Raw genomic sequence first — 22,509 nt, forward strand, 5'->3', positions numbered from 1 at the left:
ATGTGCGACCTCTCGCACTGCGGGATCTTCTCCAGGAAATATCCCGTAACGAAATTAACATCCGGACAACGGAATGGCCTGAGAGCGAAGTAAATAATTGCGGACCTTATATAATATTTACCAGCGACGAAGAGCGAGGAACATTCAGGCAGCTGGTAACTAATTTCAAACCGACTAATGAACGAATCCGCCTAATCCGCTTCAAGATGAGGTTATATATATCAAATACATACCACACATTATATATTATATATTATATCAATTTTTTTGATATAATTATATCATTATATGATATATATTATATCAAATACATACCACACATTGAGAAACCTCATCTCATGCACCAACGGAGAACAAAGATGATCTCATTGAAGATGAATTCTACACCCGACTAGACAGAATTTTTGACCGGTTGCCCTCCACTGTCATCAAGGTATTATTGGGATACTTCAACCCTAAAATTGATAACAAACTATACCATAGAGGCATTCCAGGAAGGCAGAGCCGGCATAATGAAACAATCGATGACAGTCAAAAACTTATCGACTTCGCCAGCAGCAAAAATTCAGTTATCAGCTTTACTTGCTTTAAGTGCATGCATAAAATAACATGGACATCACCAGACGGGCAGAAATTCAATCAACTCGACCAGCTCCTCGACGAAAAAAGAGCTGCCTCAAACACTTTGGACGTGAGGAAACCACGAGAAGGTAACTGTGACTCCGACCATTTCAGGATCACAGTGAAATACCGTTGTCGAATAGAAAAACTTTCACAGCCATAGGAACTGGACTCCAAAAATCAATGTGGAAAAGTTGAAATACGACAAAGTCAAAGTGGCTTACATGTCCACATATTGATGCACTACCCCATGCTGGTCCTGAGGCAAGTAATGAAAAAATGTTGAAAAATTAGGGATGGTGTCCAGAATGTAGCTAAAACTAACCTTGGGCATGTGGAATAGTGGAACCGTAGTGATTAATTCAATAATGCCTGCCAGGAAGCGATTAACAAGAAACACGATTTTAACTCTTGAAGACTCTTGAATAAGAACGACGTACGAGAAGTATTTTGCACAGTGAAACAGATAAAGATAGGTTTTAAACCGCGAACCGTCCTCTGTAGAGATCAGAATGACAACATCATCAGCGTTCAAGACCCAGTGACGACACGTTGCCACTGCTTTGTCATTACGAGTGATCCAAAACGGAAAACAAGTGCCCACACCCCTGACTATGCGAAGTAGAGGTAGCTTTGTTTTCCAGCCGAACTCTTCAAAGAATGGAGAAGATAGATCAAAACTCGAATCTACAAACTAATCAGCAGAATCTGAACAACTGAATAAATACCCGACGACTGGAGGAAAAGTCTAAGTTTGTGCAGCGTCCAAAAATCGATCTATCGTCTACTTTGAAAAACCAAGGTGGCTTTCGACCCGTACGATCAACAACGGACCAGTTATGAAGGTGCTCGAAAAGTGCTGGGAATATGATCGAGCTAAAAATTCTACCGAAGCTAGTCCGGCTAGTGACAGCCACAATGGTTAACAACGAGGGCCAGATAAAAATTCAAAATGAGCTGACACGAAACTTTCCTATAGTGTCAGGACTTAAGCAAGGACTTGATGCTCGAATATGTCGTCAGGTAGGGAGCCTCAGTTTATACCAGAGGTACGTTACTGGTAAAATCCGCACGCAACTAATGACGTACGAACACCACGTAGATATTTTTACCCGATCGACGCTTCATGCAAAGGAGGTGCTCGAGCAATTCGAGTCAGCAACGAGTGGAGCTCTGGGTCAATGAATTCAAAATGTAATACATGACCCAAGCTCGAAAGGCGGCTACTACTATGCAGAACATTGCAGTGGGCGAGCAAAATTTCGAACAGGTGGATCAATTCGTAGGAATCCTACTCTCGAAGGACGAAAGCAAAAAACGCGAAATCCAAAGGCGGATTAGTACTGCTCATAAAGCATTTTATGCGGCCCTCCCCATAATACGATAGAGAAAAGTACACAGACGCATCAACAAGATAATAATTCGTTCCGTGCTGCTATATGGATGCGAGACATGGACTTTGACACAAATATCGAAAAGCAGATCGATGTCTTCGAGAAAAAAGTCCTCCGAAAGATTTTTGGAGCCATAAAGGAAGGAGATGCCTGGCGAATCAGATACAATCAAGAATTGTCCACCAGTATCGACCCTAGTCAAAATCCGGAAATTGGAATGGCCTGCCCACATCGAACGAATCCACGAAGGAAGGATTCCGAAATGAGTGCTGAAAGGCAGAAGCAATGGTAGCCGACCGAAAGGGAAGCGAAGCAAACGTTGAGAGGAGTTAGTGGACGCAGACTGCCGATCAATTCTAAGATTTTCTAACTGGAAGACACGGTTTCCGGGAGGCCAAGGCTCGATTTGGGCTGAAGCGCCATCGAAGAAGAAGAAGATTGATGGATGGCCATCAGCCGTTGTCAACTTTTGTGCCGCTCAGACCCAGAGAGAAGAGAGATGAGAATGCGGAGACAAAAAACGAACTAGCTTTGACAGACGTAGGACACTGTATAGGCGAGGTTTTTAAATAATAACCTTTTCAAAATTTCCGTGAAATGATCCTGAAAATTAATAACCGTGAATAGTAAAACTACACGCCTTCAACACAAAATTTATTTGTCATATTAGAAAGGATTCCTACATGAAATTGTAAGAGTAAACTAGAAATATAAACGCAAAAACATCGCAGTTGCAAAAAGCAATGTAACGCTGGATAAAATAACAGAAGAGGCACTGTTCCGATACGACCGGAGCCAACTCATATAACTATCTCGATTGCGTTCAACCCACTGGCGATTCCTTATAGCTCTTACCATCCACGAATCTATTTGTGAGGATATTTGGGGTAATCCTTGCTTCATTTCTTCTGCCAATTCGATGAACTGAAAAATAGAATGGATTAATTTTGTTGGATGTTTGCAGTTAAGCCGGTCATAAACACTCACCTGATTGACCGCCTCCTGAGAATAGCTGCGCGAAACAATTCCTGATAGTGCATTGGTGAAAGGATCTCCGGCAATAAACCCGTGTGCTCCCAAATTATAATAATCTTTATAATTGTCCTTTAAGAACTCAATTGCAATAAGTAAACCAACTTCGTTCTTGCCTATAACTGAACTCAAAATACTGTTGCGCTCCTGCGTGCGATAATTAATTTCGACCGAATACACAGTGGATGTCATAACAAATTCCATGAGGAGGGTTGCATTCCTAGAGCAACCTAAAGTGGGAATGAGTTGACGGCGCTCCGCTTGATCCTTTGAGTCAAGTATGCGGCGGAAAATGTAGGCGAATTCCTTCTCACCACCATTTATTAAGCCATTGCAGAAGATAGCCACCTGCAAGTTTGGTTCGACATCCTTCCCCGTATCGATAACTTCATTTAACCTCATGTTTGTGTCATCCAAGCAACTACCAGCATTGGTTCTGCACGCCCAATTAATAACAAGGTTTCGAATCTGTTTTTTGTGTAATGTATCGTCGCTACCTTCGGTAATTCCAAATTTTTCATAGGCAGAGGTAACTAATTGGCGAATATAGAATTGAAGAAGATGATAGTCTTCATCTCCGAGGAAATATGGATTTAGTACATTGAAAACAGTGTCCATAGCTTCCCAAGGAGCGTATTCCACCTCATTTTTGAGATATTCCATCAAAGACAAAGCTACAGATGGATGTAGGTGTCCAGAAATAGCAAGTTTCACTGAATCGTCGATAAGTTGGGCACGATGCACCGCAGGAATCACTTTATGGTCTTTACGAAGTTGGTTTACCAGAAGTTTCCAATTTTGGTCATCATAGTTAACTCGATAGAACCCTGTGAGCTGCTTATTCAACAGCAACCAATCGTCTTGGCTATGCCCACCGGAACTATTTACTGTGGCCGTCGGCAAACCAAGGAGGAACCCATCAGGTCGTGTGCTAGCAAAGTTCGGGTTGTTACCATAGACATAATTGTATGGAACGTAAAAAGTTTTCACTTTCGTCATGTCGTTTGTATTATCAAAAATATGCTGGTTGATATGGAAGGTGCCTGAGGAATAGTCGCGAGTAACGGTTAAAAGGGGATAGCCTCCTTGTTGTGTCCATGATTTGAAGAACTTTCTCAACGACTCTGTTGGCAGACCAGGAATATTTTCATTCTTTGCAGCATCAATCAGGTGATCAAACAAATCATCCTCTTCGACCACATCATATGCCCTACGAAAACGAAAAAAACATTGAATCGAGGCAAGGGAAACAAGCATTTACAAGGTTCAACCTACTTTGCCTTTAGGTAAGCACTGAGCCCTTTCTGGAATACAGATTCTCCTAAGACATGTTGAAACATTCGAAGAATACAGGCCGCTGGAAACGAGTAAATTTAACTCTATTAATTGGGGTTCTAATTTTAAAATTATTTTGAGCAACATAACCTTTCATTTATATCACGTTACATACTCACATTTTGCGTATGACACGTAATTAAAAACATTCGATATTGCAGAAGGAGACTCCACATAAGTTGACATAGCGCGCGGCGATTGGGTTGCATCCCTATTTAAAGATGCTTGGAAATGGTCTACTATGTAATTTTGCATGATATCGAATTCGGGATGTACCTAAGAGGGAGTAAAAATTAATTATTTTTGATTTGTTTCAAATATGATTTGATTGTAAAAAAAATAGGTATTTCTACAACATTAGCCATTTAAGACGGGAAAGCCTTCTTAAGATCTGTCAATACATCTATCCCCCATCAATGTTATCATAATATATGTAGGTAGAGCTAGTATAGAGTTTGGTGCAAATCATACCATTATTATTAAAGCTATCTCAAAGTCCGGCGACAATACACGATCTTAGGGCAAGCGTTAGGGTTGATCCGGCAACGACAGATGAGATAGATTCGAACGATGTCGATCGCCCAGAAGGAACGCCGATTTTAGCCTTCCACGGTCTTTTAACGATGTTGAGTTAATGACTTTTGAACGATGTCGACCCGTACAAAAACCTGGTGACAAGAACCTCTCGTACGGTGGGCAATTAAGCATGGATGAAGTGCTCGTATGTGCTCTCACAGGCAATTAAGGAACTCGCAATGACTAATATTGTCGCTACCGCTGATGAACTACTCGCCCGGCGAATTCCGAATACCAAAACAGCAAGGTCCTCCTTTACACTGTTTCGCAAGCCAATTAACACGGTAGGTATCAGCCAGAACCCAGTTTGCTTTGTCTTCATGGCACATTGGCGACACCTTCAGCGATTGCTGTCACTCGATAGCTCCTTTGGACTCCGGATGATAACGGGTACTATGAGTACGTCTGCAGTCGGTTAGATTCGCTAGTGACTTGAACAAAGCGAACTCAAATTGTGCACCTTGACGTTCAAGTTGAATAGAACACTACAGCGCCTGACTCCGCCGATTAATCCTTCAAGTGGTAATCCTCAGGCCAACGTAAAAACCTTCCGAACATAACAAGGCAGTACCAAAAACCATCCGACAGTGTCCATAGCCGGACAATATAAATATAGACCTTTCGGAACCTTTTATCGTATTAAGGGCTTTCTAACTCTCGCTGACAATCCCCGTAGTCCATACAAATCTCTCGAAATTGCTTGAAAGGTAGCACGATCCGATGAAAAACTCGTTTCTGCATGCTATCAGGGATTACCAGCCTGGAAGTCGGCAAAGATGTATCGCACTAAATACTTGAGCCTTCAATGGTAGCTCTAAGTTTCATGGTCTCGGTTATCTCTTCTCTCTCTCTCTTTCTCTGCGAAATACAACTAAAATGTTGGATCTAGTGAAAAGTTGATTCATTCAACTTTCGAGAAACGCAGAAACGAGCGATTTGTGATCCGGTTTGAACATCAACAAATCAAGCTTCTTCGAATAAGTCCTGCAAATTCTGGATGCTGCTGCATACCGCACGGAGCTCGAGTTGTACGTGCTGAAGTTTTACTCGGCTTTCGACACTTTTTATTGAAACTAGGCTCGCGATAACTTGCGGTAATCCTATTTCTGCTCGAGGACGGCATCGATCACCACGTCGGACCAACCAAGGCCAAAGGTCGATTTGGCTCATAGTAGAGTAACAATGTGGTGCTAGCCATGCTTTCGCACCACTCTTCAAATGTTCGGAAGTTGAAGTCGTTGACATAAGAAATGCAAAAATCGAATCCTCTTAATGTCTCGTCCATGAATCACTGTAAGGACTGAACTGTGTTTCCTAACAGATCGTCATCACTAGAAACTCGTACAAACCGAACGGGATGATGACGGTAATTTTGGGGATGTTACCCTCGATAATCGGAATTTGGTGGGAAGCACTAAATTAGACTTATTTCGCTAAAGATCCGTTCACCGGTTAATCCTGCTAAAACGTCCACGACGTGATTCAGTGGTTACGGATCAAATTGGGTAACCACGTTACGACGACAATAATCGGCACAGCGCTGTCAACAGTCATCCTTTTTAGGAGCTAGGTGAAACGAAATCGACCAGGGGCTACTTGACGGGCGGTAAAGCTGACGATCTCTTTCGACGACTTGTTGGACGGTTACTCTCTTTATTGCCTTGATAACATGAAATGGAAACCACGTAGCTCTAGTCTCAGAAAGCCGATAGATGGCTATCGCATTGCACTTTTATACTCATAGTTACAGCACCTCTGACGGTAAGCTCTCAACCTCTACAGATAAAGTATCCACTGAGGGATTTACGAGGTTTTGGGATAAGATCTATCGATCAAAAAGCATTGTCCACCATACTGTCACCAACAACAATGATATAATATCTGAAATCTTATGAATTCGAATATCTTCATCTTTCATACAAAGTAATGATATTAGACCCAAGATAACTTGTTGCCGCCGGGAATGAACAAGCGAATACCTAGTGGCGGAATTTGGTCAATCAACTGAAATACTCTTGTTCCATTCAACGCAGTCATCTTCCGTAAACCAGCTAACAACTACACATTGCCAGTCAACTTAAAAATTATTTTAGATAAGGCGTTTTTAGTTACCACCGGTTCGAATTGCGGCCATTATAAATGTTTTTATTTGCCCTTGTGCCGAACCGCTACTGCAGGCTTATCTCGAGCACAGCATTAAGTGCGATGGTAATGCTTTGCTAAGGTGACAGTTTCGACATGTGTCAAGAGCTAATTCCCTCGGAATCACTTTGCCCCGAGCGAGTACTGATCTACGCATGAGTTCCGGGATCAGCTAAGCGTAGGTCATGTCTAAAGGCAACTCTTTGTCCTTAAGGATATACACCCGTCCCTGACTATTGTGGTCCGTTGCCACATGATTCGCTGACAAAACTTATATGGAGACGAAAAATTATAAAACTGAGGAGAGACGAATAAAGAAGGAATTAACTGCGTTTGTGTGCATCACGAAAATGTGCCGCATTTTGAGGAAGCAGTAAGTGCTAAAATAAATACCGACAAAATGATGCGGAGACGGCAATCTTCTGTTCCGGAAAGGGGCACAGAGGAAAGTGCTGAATTGCCAGCGCAGTATGTTAATCTAATGCTCAAGAGTGAACATAAGTGGAACAGAGATCCTGCTTTATTACATTACGACTTATCAAGCATCTGGGTTCGGACGCTAATTAACCTAGGGTTCTTGCTAAGGCCGAGGGGATGGCTTTGTCTGAATTTGATTTTTGGGCCTTCATCACTGTGGGTACGAAATGACCGTATTTTACGGACACTGCTCCCAGGATATCCCGTACGGGTTGATCACAGCAGCGTGAATGGCATGGAGGACTGCCAATTTCTCTATAAAATAATGGGAAGCAGCAATCCTCTCTATGAAAAACTAAAAAGCACCAGGCCCAAATGGTATCCCGGCAGAAGTATACAAAGTGGTATTCTAACATTGGCCAGACCTACAGCTGGGTACATTCAACCCTTGCCTCAAAAAGGAATTTTTGCTTCCAGGTGAAAGATGCAAGGCTTGCGCTGATCATACCGATCAAAGAGTCGATAATCGGGTCAAAACCAACGAACTCGACTGAAACATGAGATTTTTCGAGCAAATCAAAGTAGCATCGGGCAAAGCTCACGTGAAATTTCGGCCTAAAGTTGGTTAACGACAAACATTGGGCGTCCTAAGTATCACATTCGAGTCTTTAACTGAGTGCAACGCATACTTTTCTGGTCTACGACGCAGAAGTATGGACTGGTGCTCTTAGTAAAGAGGTGCATCGCAAGCGCCTAGCACAAGTACAGAGACGGGAAATTTTACGGGTGATATCTGCCTAAATCTCTAAATCGGCTGTAATGGTGATCGCGGGAGTGATTCCCATCGCCAGGAAAATAAAGCCATACACAAGCGCGAGGGAGAAGAACCAAAGGAGGTCTTTGTTCGTGAAGAACGGCAACGGTACATTAAACAAGTAGCAACTCTCTCGACAAAACGAGAGAAGAGGCGGGTGGATTGAATCGAAAGCATGGTGAGACCGACTATTTCTCCACCCAGCTGTTAGGAGAAGCTGGACCAATGGAGGAACTGAATGGTAGGGAGTTTCTTGAACTAACGATTCTCATCTTCATCTCTATATCTCGCTTAGCAGTCTGATCACACCCCATCGCCGATAAGGCATCATCACTATCCCCACTCGGAAAACGGTGGCATTTCCCAGAAGCCTGTACCAGTAAGATATGCTGTGAGTTTCTGCGAAAACCTCCGCTTCGATCCAAAGCCTTACACTCGTAATGAACTACTTCCTAAAACCCAGCCTCTATATAACGCAGTTTGCTGGAGATGCTCAAACTCTTGTTGGTCACAACTCCATAGGGCCTCTTTCTATTCTATTTGATATAGAGTTCGATTGTTAGACAAGAACGCATATCCCTAGAATTGCCCACACTGTTGTTCTTTGCAACGTATTAAGCTTTGTTCTACTGTACTCCATGCTTAGCTACACCATGGAACCGTAAGTGAGAATCGGATGAACTACGACTATGTACATTGGTAGAACCTCCATTTTCAGCTTCATATCGAGGATGATACCAAGATATTTTAGTTTAAGTGAAAGTGGCATTATTGGCGAATTCAGTCATGTTTCAGTCAAGATGAAGCTTGAACATTTTTGTCCTAGTGGCTCATTTTTTGTAGCGGTTCCTCCAAATCTCGTTAATAATGATGGCAAGTATCCTTAATTCCAATATCACCTTATCATTGGCAATCTTCCCCCTACCTGAATTGCATGAAAAATGGCAGCTGTGGTGGCACAACTCTAAAAAGATGGGAAATGGAAATGTTTCAGGTATGAAAGGTTTTGTTGCTTTTTTATGTAAGAATTTATGGGTACACGATACTAGTATTTTATATACGCTGAATGTACCCGATCTTCAATCCGATATGATACAAATATTTTATGTCATAGAGAGTAGTAATTTGACGCGAAAGTGGCGAATTTGACCTACTGTAAATTTCTTAATAATGGTACGATCTCCACCAAACTAACCAGTATGATGAGTCGCAGTAAATTTTCAAAATATAATAATATACCACTCTGAAACTTTTCTTGAGCAGATATCGTACCGGAGAGTATTTTCAGGCCTAGATACCATGTGCACGGACCACCATGGTTGAGGTAACGTCCGGAAAATTAAATTACTATCTAATGTAACTCCTGGTGGGACCCGGTGATCTGCTTATCACCAATTGAACATGAGCTGAAGCGGGTGCGATTAACTTTAGATTATTAAAGAAAATCTGTTAATGAGATATAAGAGGTCTGTGTTGTGATTTTGTATTCTATTTATCTATCGATGTATTTCAGGCAATTGAAACGCTTATGTCATTGACGATAATCACATAATCGATACTTGTTGATATCAAACCCAAAAATAATCAGATTATCTAATCAAGTGGATCAGCTATCGAAATCTCGTTTCATAAACATTGACAAAGTTATGCTTGTGCTTGATAAAAACCTTGCATGTAACATAAGCACTTGCATACATATGCTATGCAACTGTACCCCGAGTAATGTGTAAGGTTTGATTACAGATTATTTATGATAACAGAGATTATTCCGAGACAAAGTTTTATCTATTGTACTATCAATTGGCACTCAATACTTACCGCATCTACTGAAAGATACTCATAAAGTGATGCAAAACCCTCATGAAGCCAGAGGAACTCCCACCATTTCGCCGTGACCAAATCCCCAAACCACATGTGTGTGAACTCATGTCCAATTTTCATTGCAATACCCAACATCGTCTTCGTAGTGGATTTTTTTTCATCGAAAAGAAGATACTCTTCACGATATTCAACCATTCCCCAATTTTCCATGGCGCCAGTACCAAAATCTGGTACAGCCACATTGTCTATCTTTGGCAAATCATATGGAACATCTAGATAGGTTGCGAAGTAATTGAGGATTTTCTTGCTGGTCTCCAATGCATAGCCTTGCTCATCTTTTGTATCTGGCCGAGAAAATACTCGATGAAGCACATCACCTTGTTTGGATTCAGTGGAGACAAATTTCGAAACCATAAAAGCTATTATGTAGGTTGACATCTTCGGTGTAGTCTGGAAGTACGATGTTGTAGTGTCGGAAGAGCTGTGGAATCAAAGGTGCATTCAATGAATTTACTGGGAAAAGCAGAAGATATCTTGTACTTACGTATCTTCTGTTCGAGATAGCGGCATATTAGAAACCACATTGTATTCTTTGCCATGCCTGATCGCGATGTCAAAAGTGGCTTTGTAGCCAGGCTCATCAAAGCATGGAAAAGCATGTCGGGCATCAGTTGCCTGGAGCTGTGTTGTTGCCAAATACCTTTGAAATTAAAGTCAAAGTTATATATTGAATTTTAATCAACTTAGCTAAAGGCTAATGAATACCTCCAGCATATACTAGAAATCTTACTACCTTTCAACTAAAGACACCTATCCTATCCACTAGAACATAACCCATACCAGTGCCCCTAGAGAGTGATACCCCTTTAAACCCGAGTTGTCAGATTAGTTTGAAAAATTCGAAACTTCTCTGATTTTGGAAAGTATCTTAATTCTATCTTGCGTTCTTATACAAGTAGGGAAACCCAATGTTTGAACGCTAACGAGAATTCGCTTGCCATGATTGATTTGAACATCGAAGTTGATGGTAAACGACCAAAAAGCTGGCCAAAACAACGGTGGCTTGATACGCTGGATGGGGATTTAAAAGCCTCGAGATTGCATCCAAATCAGGCATTTGATAGAATAGCGAAACCGATCACGACGAGCCGACCCCAATTGTGAACGGGACAAAGGAAAAGAAGAAGAACTATGTTATACTTGGCGCTCGGAATAGACTACAGTCATTGACAAGTCTCTAGTATCGTCAACACCTCCGCTCCGCACCTTTTTAAGGTTTTGTTTGTAAAACAAAACCTTATTAAAATCGGTTTACTGTCTGTCTGTCCGTCTGTCTGTCTGTCTGTCTGTCCGTCACACGCATTTTTCTCGGAGACGGTTATAGCGATTGACACCAAATTTGGTAGAAAGGTGGGAACTATGAACGCTCACGCATATAGTGAGTTACATCCTCTTAAGACGAATTTAAGGAAGGTCCCCATACATGCAAAAGGGGGGTGTAAATTTTTTTTTCATCAAATAGTGTCATGTAGGGTATCAAATTAAAGGTTAGTACTTTTCGAAGCCGGTATTAGTTTTGACTTTTGCTGAAAAGGTGGGGAGTGCGGGGGGTTGAAATTGGTCATTTTTTTAACGAACCCATTCTCAGGAACTACCCAACCCAAAAATCTGGAAAAAATCAGGGGGCTGCCACTATATGGTGCCTAGGCTCCGAAATACCCTCCATATCGATACCTGTTCAAATAAAGTTAATAATAGTATATTAAAATAATCTTTAGTAATTGACAGGAAAACCCCTTTTAAGTTCACCCTAGAATCACAAAATTTTACAACAATGTAGGCTACAGTATAGATCATGATTCTGCCAAATTTGGTGAAAATCGTACCATCACTAACAAAGTTATACTAGGTCAAATCTGTGCTCTGCAAATTCAAGACTATGAATGTCAATATCACTTGAAAGTGGCTATTTTCACATAATATATGCATATTTTACGTGCTACATGCTAATGGGACAAATGCACACCTAAATCTCTTTATAAAAGAAATACACAAAACCTTTCATACTCGGTTTCTCGACTTGTTTTTTTCTATCTGTGTCATGCGTCGGTCATTCGTTGGGTAATCTGGATGACTATTTCTATGGTGGTGGCGCCGCCCAGACATACACATATATCTATACCAAAGGTCTCAGAAAATTAATTTTACTCAAAATATTTAGCGACCCCACCAGTCACTTTTTCCGGTTTTTTTTTATTTTTCTTCCTTTTTATCACCTGGCAAAACTTTGATCTTCGTACAGCTAGCTTGGTAGTCACTTGCGTCACGTACTAGACCTTCCTCTCGTGAAGCATTTATTTCCCCGACATTCGTGAGTACTGCCAGTCTTTTAAGAAAGACACATCGACTAACACACTCATTGATCGAATGCCGCACTCAGGACAAAGGTGGAGTATAGTAACTGCAAATGTGCTGTCCTCTCACTTTCACCTCTACAAATTTGACATTAGGGTATTCCCTGATCTCATAAAACTACCTCACGAGGAAGCCGGTTTGACTTCTTACCCAGGTGTCGCTTCTGGATTTGCAATATGGTTCAGTGATTGTGGCCACATCAATATTTTTGTCAAAGTTCGTCTGCGAGAGTAAATCCTGCAACCCAGCGCTGTAATTAAATTCTATTTGTATGAACCCCGAATGCAATTGGTCCTCGACGTGACCTACAGGCTAGAGTGCGTTCCCGGTAATCTGCTGCAATACTTCGAACTAAAGGTGCTGCAAGCAGACAAGTTGACGCAGCATGAAGACGTGACCGGTCAGGAAATCCAGCGTCTCATCTCTAACTACCAGAAGGACTCCAGAGAGAGAAAGAAAGGGGAATATCTTACGGCTCGATCAACACAACTAGATTAACTTTGGGCATTATTCTCCAAAACAAATGATGATATTCAGCGTGATTTGTTCCGACCATCCGCACTTTAAGAAGCAGTTTTTCGATGGGGCGAAACGCGAACACGCCAAGTCAAGGACCAATATAACTCAACGCTTCATGGTTCTGAGGGAACCTCGAAGGCAACATTTACTACGACCCCACCAACAAGGGTAAAGAAGCAGAATGCCATTTAGGCTTCCGAAGCAGCCAAAGTCGGCCCAGTATATCGTCAGATGGCATCACGGGACAGAATAAGCACCAACAGTGCAGGGTGCGCTCAATCGAGCACATCATCAGCAGAATTGATTGAGTCGAGGAAGCGCAACCTAAGGCCTATTGCAAAGTGGAGGCTACAACACTCTCCACATGCTTGGAACAGCTTCGTTAAGGCCATCAGCCGATTTAGCAGTGCGCAACCGTTCCATCACAACATGGATATAGTGATAACGACTACTTTGAGGACAGAATGCAAAACACGCTCACACTCTTAGATCAATGTCGTGAAATAGTTACAACGACAAAAGAGCCTCTCAGACGAGTTCAGCTCATTAAGTAATTGCCTCATGTGACGATTCCAGTCTTCGATGATAACCATACACAGTGGCAATCATTTCACGATCTGGCGCAAAAATATGGTGTTGGCAAACGTGGAGGACGAGGCAAGCGTCTAATCCGCCATTTTCCCATCACTAATGAGAACTATAAGGTGACATGCTAGATCTTGAAGAATTGGTTCGAAAATCCACAATTGAGAGTATCGTTGCTGCTGGAAAAGCTCATATAACAGCTAGCGATTACAACCGAATCAGCCAAAGTAATGTAAAAGTTTCATGATGTCACCAAGGAATGTCTGCTTGAGTTTTCCAATTGTCAGCCGAACGTAAAAGGATGCGATCCTATTATTTTATATCTACTATTAAAAGAGCTCGATAGAAACACCATAACCTCTACGAGCAAATATCAGCAAAACCACAGGAGTTGCAAAAACGGAACGAATTGTCATCATTCCTTGCATTCGGGCAAACGAGCAACACTTCAAAGTAAATCGTCCTCCCACTCGCTGTCTACACTAATGGCTACCAAACATCAGTCTGGCAAAGCTTGTAGAAGTTGCAACCAATCACATCGAATATATTCATGCGACAAATTTCAAAAGTTAACGACAGCAGCTGAAGCTTTACCTGAATTGTTTACGTTACGGAAGCCGTTTAAAGTGTAGCAAAAGGCCCTAAAATTTGTTACCTTTGGACTTCGTTAGCCAAGGCACCACCATCAATGATGCAACATCTTAATCGTCTGGTAACTATCTCAAGGAGAAACGCGGACGGATAGCGAATACATCGAATATGGCTACGGAAGCAAATGATTCAATAGCCTTATCCACAGGGACAATGTCGTTCTCTGGTTCATTAGTTCTCCCAGGAATTGCTACTATCAAGGTAAAGAACCAACAAGGTAAATCGGTCGAACTTAGGGTCATAATAGACAGCGGTTCCAGATGACTATTATGATATCTCTAGTAAAACACCAAATAAGTCTCCAAAGATTATGTGGAGTAGCGCAATAATCGCGACAAAAGGTCAAGTTAACTCTAAAATCAAGAGTGTCAACCTTTACACGACAGTTAGATGAACTTGTGCTGCCACATATAGACAGCGCAACCATTACACAAACTAGGCAGTAACACTTAGGCTATACTAAAGGATATTCAGTTAGCGAACCCCCAATTCAACCACCCAAGCCGTATTGACGGACTTCTCGTAGCGGACATATACTACGAGCTATTAAGTTTCGGACAAATACGCTTAGCCAAGAACCTCCCAATACTGCAGAGTACTGTCTTCAGATGGATAATTGCAGGTAGAATAGCAATACCCGGCACACCGAGTATCACCTGAGCAGTCTCGAATACCGGCAATACAGAGTACCAAAGCAAATGGAGCGATTCAGGCAGTTAGAAAAATCAGTAGGCGATTCTACAATCAGTCAGCAAGAAAGAAGATGTGAGGAAAAATTCAGGCGAACCGTGAAAAGGCTAAACCGCGAACGTTTCGGTGTGAAACTACCATTCCGAGAAGACATTGCAACGAAACGTTTCCTTCATCTTGAAAAAAAAGTCACCAAAGACCCAAGCTTGAGAGACGAATATTGAAGCGTCACCGCTTCCCTCCGCACCACTGTTTATTGAACCTAGAAAGGAACAATCTTAGAGTTGTGTTCGACGCTTCCTCCAAAAAGTCATCGGGATATATCCCAATTATGATTTCACGGCAGAAGAAATATCGACAAATTCTGGTGGCAGAAGAATATAGAAGATTCTAGCTAAGAGTATGGCAGATCTATCCAAGCGAAGCGATGCGATTCTACCGGCTAAATAGAATCATCACATCCGCACCTTATTTAGCGACTAACATAAACGTCTTCAACACGTATCATCTCAGATCCAGCTTCGGTCACGCTTAGTGCATCAACACTGCGAGAAGACTTGGACTACATAAACGATATGATGGCTGGAACAGATAACCTTAAAGAAACCCTTGACAAACAAGCACAATCCTGGGGTCTGCAGGATTTTGACTACGGATATGGGGCGGAAACGGAGAGGGCATACGGCCCGGTGGTGTACGCTTGGGCAAACTATTATATTTAGAGGAATATCGGACACCGTTAAAAACTGGCATCTTGACTAGAGCTACGTGTGGTGAAGCTTGCCACCATCTTGTGCAAAGGCTAAAGCGGGATTTAAAGATATCCGAGGAGGCATATTTCTACTGGACCGATTTAAAAATCGTCCTGAACTGATTGTATGCAGAGGTATCATTGTTTTACGCCTTTGCGGCTAATTGGGTTGCATCCATACAACAACTGTCCACACCAAATCAATGGAGGCACGTTGACTTCTTCAATATTTCTTCATGGAACTCAAGACGTCTAGCCCGGGAAGCATCCAGCACCAACATTGACCTGGAGAAAAAACAAACAATGTTGGTATTATTTGTGCTGATTGGTCAATCGCCATTGATACTTCAAATCGACCATGGGAATTCTTTTCAGCAAACGCAAAGGATTATCAGTTATGGACCGTTTCATCAAAAATACTCATGTGTGTATCAGGGAGCGAGCTATCGATCATTTAACGGCCGAAGAATTAGAAGAAGCACTTGGCGTGGTAATCAGAATAGCTTAATGAGAGGCGCATCCACAATCAATGAAACAGCTACGAAGTAGCAAACATGGATTTATTTTAAGATCAGAGATAAATGACGTTTCACAACTGAAGCGGTTGATTTAGAATTAATATAGTCACCGACCTAACGACCGAGTCCTTCATCAACGCGCTAAACCGGTGACATCGTACGCAAAGAAGGCTGCCGAAAATCCGCCAAACATTTGCTTTTGAAAAAAAATCACGCCTGAATCACTCACACGCGAGGAAATGAAGACAGCCATATTGGAAGTGAACTCCAGACCTCTGCCACCATTGACCATTACCATTGACGCAAAGGGTGGCGTAGTATCTTAAAGATGGAAAGAGATCTTCGAAATAAAGCAGAGGTTTTGGCATCGTTGGTTCTCGGAATATTTGTCCGAGCTGCAACTACGATATAAATGGAAACAACGCTACGAAAATATCAAGCCAGGTATATTAGTAGGACTAAAAGCAGATAACATGCCCGTTCTCAAATAACCAATCGGTCATATTCTAAAGATAATATACCGAGTAGATGGTCTCGTAAGGATAATGGACGTCAAAATATTATCAGAAGTAGTGCGCAGACCTATCCATAAAATACCCACTACCGATTGAATCAACCGAGGAGGGAACTTCCCACCAGATGACAAATTCGGCGTTAGTTCAAGAGCCGCCCCCGGCCAACTCAGCCGAACAAAAGTTCATCACACACAAATGGGCTGACCTCACTTTACCAGTATTCACCAAACCGGTACAAACCACACCATTTCCAACGCCACCAGGACTTTATTTCGGAGGGAGTAGCCAATTTGATTTTAAATGAATGGAATCTGGTGGTACCCCACAACCTAAGACCGTGCTGGAATGAAATGCAAAATATTTGCGACGGAGTACAAAAAATTTACAAAACATATGATCAGTTTATAGGCAAATGTTCCTCATCATCAACATCAACGGCGTAACAATCCGTATCCGGTCTAGGCCTGCCTTATTAAAGAATTCCAGACATCCTGGTTTTGCGCGAGGTCCACCAATTCGATATCCCTAAAAGCTGTCTGGCGTCCTGACCTACGCCATCGCTCCATCTTAGGCAGGGTCTGCCTCGTCTTCTTTTCCTTATATATATATATTGCCCTTATAGACGACGATCCATACGGATTAAGTGACCCGCCCACTGTCACCTATTGAGCCGGATTTTATCTACGAGTTGAGGGTCATGGTATCGCTCATAGATTTCGTCGTTATGTAGGCTACGAAATCGTCCATCCTCATGTAGGGGGCCAAAAATTCTTCGGAGGATTCTTCTCTCGAACGCGGCGGAGAACATTGGTTAGGGTCAGCCTAATCAGTCTTATCAATTTCGTCGGGATACCGAATTTTCTCATGGTTGTGTACAATATTACCCTGGCTATGCTATCATAGGCGGCTTTAAAGTCGATGAAAATATGGTACAATTGATGTCAATATTCCAGCAGTTTTTCCTTCGCCTGCCGTAGAGAGAAAATCAGATCTGTTGCTAATTTGCCTGGAGTGAAGCCTCTTTCGTATGGGGCTATCCGGCCTAGCAAGATAGCGGAGAAAATCTTATAGATGGTACTCAGCAACGTGATACCTCTATAATTGCTGCACTGTGTGATATCTCCGTTTTTATGTATGAGGCAGATAATGCCTCGTTGCCAATCGTTATGCATTGATTCGCTGTCCCATGCCATGAGCCCAAGTTGATGAACCACTTGGTCGCCTCCATATTTAACCAATTCGGCTGTAATTCCATAGGCTCCTGGCGACTTATGATTTTTAAACCGATGAATTGCACGAACTGTTCCTTCTATACTTAGTGGTGGTAGTATTTGTCCGTCGTCTTCAGTTGGCGGGACCACCGATGTTCTGGTTGTTCAGTAGTTCATCAAAGTATTCAACTCGTCGTTCCAATATGCCCATTCTGTCGGAAATCAGATTTACCTCTTTGTCTCGGCAGGATGAACAACAAATGTTCCTGCTTCGTTATAATGGAACAATTCAATAATCTTTTAGGCGATATCAAGAGAAATAACGAACCATTATTAGCATCAACCAAGCAGCTACCTCGAATAAATAAGCAAGGAACATAGTCAACTTGTTTTTTGGGGCACCAAACTGAGACTATGCGACTTAAATGTCAACCGTTGTTAAAGCAAAACGATGCACACTTGCTGGAACTCATCAAAAATCAAACTACGGTTATCGACTCAACAACAAACATTTTGATGAATTTGATAAAACCATAGATAGCTCATTCCAGCAGTTGAATTCTCTCTATCGAATTTCATCAGTCATATTCCGGCTAAGATGAAATGCAAGGCAATCAAATTGAACTCAACTAATAAAACCCAATCACTAGAAATACTTTACCAAACATGGAAGAGACATTGAATGTGGTCCTACCATAACTCAGGCTCGGCTAGAAAGAGGTAGCATCATCCAACTCCGCGAAAATTGTACTATATGAGAGCCAACCGTTACTATTCAAGCGCAACGATTGTTTCGAAGTTACTTTAGCACCTCTTACGTACCGATCAGAAACACCTTCGAATTCATTCTCGCAGATCATCAACCACAATTAAGCAACAATATCAGCTCGATCGAATCCTTCCAAAGGAATTTAACCGAGATACGAAATGAACTAAAGAACCTGCAGCAGCGGGAAATGGTAGATGCCACTTGGGATACACTCATTCTGTCTCAGTGGGTTATCTAAGGTTTATTGGCATCGTAATTATCTCGGGCTATCTTCTATGTCCGGACAACTGAGTGGTTGAACACAAGGCTGCCGTACGGAAGGTCGTGATTTGACGTCGGATACCAGTCGACTCAGTTGTGAATGAGTACCTGAGTCAAATCAGGATAATAATTTCGGGCGACCGCAATGCTAACCACATTGCCTCCTATAGGTTACTGTAATCCTGTAGTGTACCGTTACGGTCTTGAATGAAGTGCTCTAATACACTTCAAGGCCCTGATCCACTTGGTCTGTTGCATCAACGATTATTATCATTATTATCTTCTATGGACCAACCGACCACGGATAGTGACCAGCAGCAAGTCGAAGATACCAGTTCCTCAACCTAGAACCAATACAACACAACCTTTTACCATCGCGACCAACCAGTAGCACTGAGGGTTGATCTATTACTCAACGACGGGGAGAATGTTCGGTCATCGACCTTGCAATACATCCCATCATCAGCATACCATCCGTAATATAAATAATCTTTAGCTTTAATGAAAAGAAAAGATTGTTTCTTGACTAGGAATAGCCCTCTTGTATTTATTTGCTAATGTCGATATTTCGGGAGCCAGTTTGTCCCTTCTTCAGTGTTTACAATCTGCTTTAGCCAATGAGTAACTCTATTTTGGTTTTGCTGAATATTGTTCTTGCCAGCAAGAAATCACATGTGTTGCATGCCTTAAAGTAGAATTTCCGTTCTAATAAATTCTGGTTGTAAGAAATTCAATTGCACTTTAAACTTAAAAATAAATAAGGAAGCTCGCGCTTTGGGTATAAAGGTTTTGTGTTCATCTTATGTGAGAAACTTCTGCGGACATTTTTTCATTCGTATACAAATCCAATATATATTATAGTATACATTCGTACAAATCCAACATATTCCTTCATAGTTTTCCAAACTACAAGATATGCGTACATATTACAGACACAGATATTATCTTCACACTAAACAGACAAACTGCTTATTACCGCAAACTTCATTAGCACATATATACATATATCAACATGCACACATGTACACAAATGACAACCCCCGTTCATATGATCTCTGGTGTGGTATTCATGAATTGATTTGTGATGATGGCGACATGCACGTTGCGGAATGCACGAAATTCATAAAAAAATTGACAAGTTTCACCTTCTCTTACTTTTTTAATAATGGTTGAATTTTTTCAAACATGACCAAATTCTGCCATATATTATCCTTTATACCAATGCCAAATTTTGTACTGAACTTAAGGGGGGTTGCCGGGTAAACTTCTAAAATAAAATATTATTAACTTTATTTGCGCGGATGTATTTTGAGGCTTAGACTTCATTTAAATACATCTCTGTGATTTTTTTTCAGATTTTTTGGTTGGATAGATTGTGAGAACGAAACCTGCTTCACTTTTTGGGGAACACATTTTGAGCCGTCACTCCTCTATGTTTCACCCAATATCAGAAGCATCATTTCCAAAAGGTACTAATCGAGCCCTTTCATTCGATATCCCATATGACCATATTTGGCGAAAAAAATTATAGCCTTTAAGCGGATTTGAATTCGGTCAACAGCAAAAACGACGGATCGGATTCTGCATTCGATCGACTGTTATACAAACAGTTCCCTTCCATGACGTCAAAGAAAGGAAGCATGACAAATTCTTCCGATATTTACGCCGACATGCATAGCCCTAACAACATTTACACTTCTTGTTGACGATGTTGAAAGCCATATTGGAATCGATGAAAAGCGGACGAAACATCGATCAAATTTTGAGGTATTCTTTGACGCCTTTCAGGATTATTTTAGCTAGCTTCCTTTCAACAATATCAAGCACGCAAATACCCCTCCAATTGATGCACTCAGCCTTCAGCTCTTTTTCTAAATCTTAGCGATTATCTTCTTTCTCAATTTACTGGGAAATATATCTCTATGATTTATTGGAAGGAGCAATACTGCAGAAACAGCATGGGAAGAGTGCGGGCGCCTCGAGAAGTCCTGATGGGAGTTGAAGCATATTGCAGCAAACCGCGAACAATGGCATTTGGGTGTGATTGACGCGCCTTACAATTCCTACCGCTCCCTTCACTTCTTACAATTTCTCTTTCAAATCTCTTCAGAAACAAATTATCGAATGACTCACCGTATAGACAAGCAAACCCCTCTAAGAAAGTATTAATATGTTGATTCTCGTCATTGACAATACAAGCTCCTGATTTTAACTAGTTTTGTAAGCCTGTCAGTAACCAATAAATCTTTTATTATTCATGTTTCTACAGCTGTGATGATTAGTTTTTCCCTAGATGACATTTGTCGATAATTTTCAATGTTACGAAAAGGCTTAAGTTCAAAAAACTTAAAGGGAGCCAAATTCGCTAAACACTTTGCAATACCTTACTGACAAGGCTCTGTGTCAAACAGAAATCGTGACAGATTTGATAAAAAAAATCCAAATAACTTACTCCACTTCATCTTCAGCCGTTTCATAACTCGACAGATAGAATCCTCCATTATCTGACCGCAATGATCCAGAGTAATTAATCGTTAGTAAATATTCACGGCCTGCAACCAGTTCTAGAGGATCCGCATGAGCAGAAGCCAGAGTCAAAAAATCCGTTGTCCTATTTAAATCCTTTGCATACAGGATGTAAGTAGCTTGCGTACTCAGGTCCATTAAGTCCACATCATTAATTTTCAGTTGGTAGGCATGAAGGACAATCTCACTGGCATCGTTTTCAGCCCGAAGCGTGATCTGAACTTTTCCATCAAACGTGAAGTCCTTCAAGTGTAGTCGAGGATACAACGATATGTTATAGTTTATTGGAACCAGGTCACCGCTAAGACGATAGTTCACAGTTTGAGCGCGATCATTGCTTCTTTCTCCGTGGAACCCAGCACGGCCTAAAGGCGTTCCTTTTCCGTGAAGTGGCGCTGCACTTTGGACCCCCTGCAGGGCTAAACTACTAACTAGAAGACTTAACACTAAGCGGAACATTTTGCCACAGCTAATAAAATAAACTGAGCTGAAAACTCGATCGGATGCCAATAAATCCTTGGCTAAAACCGATTATTCGAATTTGTAATTTCAAAAGCTGAAATGATTTACAACGGTTGTTGATCCTACTCAGGCGATGTTGATAAGCTCCGATATGATGTTGCTTGATAAGGAAAATTCATTTAGTAATCGCTTGCAATGTTGTTGCTTAACAAAATCTAATATCTGCACGAGGCCAGTGGTTTTCAGAAGAATTTTCAAAGTAGATATTGACGTCATTACAATCTTCAATCGGTACTAAACTTCAAGATAAATCCATCTATTGCCTAATCGTTTCAAGAGAAAACTGCCACCATATTTAATGGAAAAAAATAGCGAAAGCGACAAATCGGCTAACAGAAGTCATAAAATGAGGGCAGTGGTCCTCGAGTTTCCCGATAAGTTAAAAACCTGTATGCAACCTGTATATTTTAGGTGTTATCGGCTA

General features: G+C 41.5%; 1 protein-coding gene across 1 annotated transcript in view; it reads right to left on the bottom strand.

Annotated features, from left to right (window-relative positions):
• Positions 1–22,056, bottom strand: part of LOC119658134 — a 117,207-nt gene extending 95,151 nt beyond the window's left edge. The window contains exons 1-7 of the mRNA XM_038065403.1: positions 21,490–22,056; positions 10,697–10,852; positions 10,150–10,633; positions 4,502–4,658; positions 4,323–4,404; positions 3,003–4,257; positions 2,719–2,939 (exon numbers count right to left, since the gene is read on the bottom strand). Coding sequence (XP_037921331.1) covers positions 2,719–2,939; positions 3,003–4,257; positions 4,323–4,404; positions 4,502–4,658; positions 10,150–10,633; positions 10,697–10,852; positions 21,490–22,022 — 2,888 coding nt within the window. The 5' untranslated portion in view covers positions 22,023–22,056. The remainder of the gene's footprint in view (positions 1–2,718; positions 2,940–3,002; positions 4,258–4,322; positions 4,405–4,501; positions 4,659–10,149; positions 10,634–10,696; positions 10,853–21,489) is intronic.
• Positions 22,057–22,509: the final 453 nt, after the last annotated feature.

The sequence above is a fragment of the Hermetia illucens genome, chromosome 5 (genome assembly GCF_905115235.1).
Source record: "Hermetia illucens chromosome 5, iHerIll2.2.curated.20191125, whole genome shotgun sequence".
Classification (NCBI taxonomy): Eukaryota; Metazoa; Arthropoda; class Insecta; order Diptera; family Stratiomyidae; genus Hermetia; species Hermetia illucens.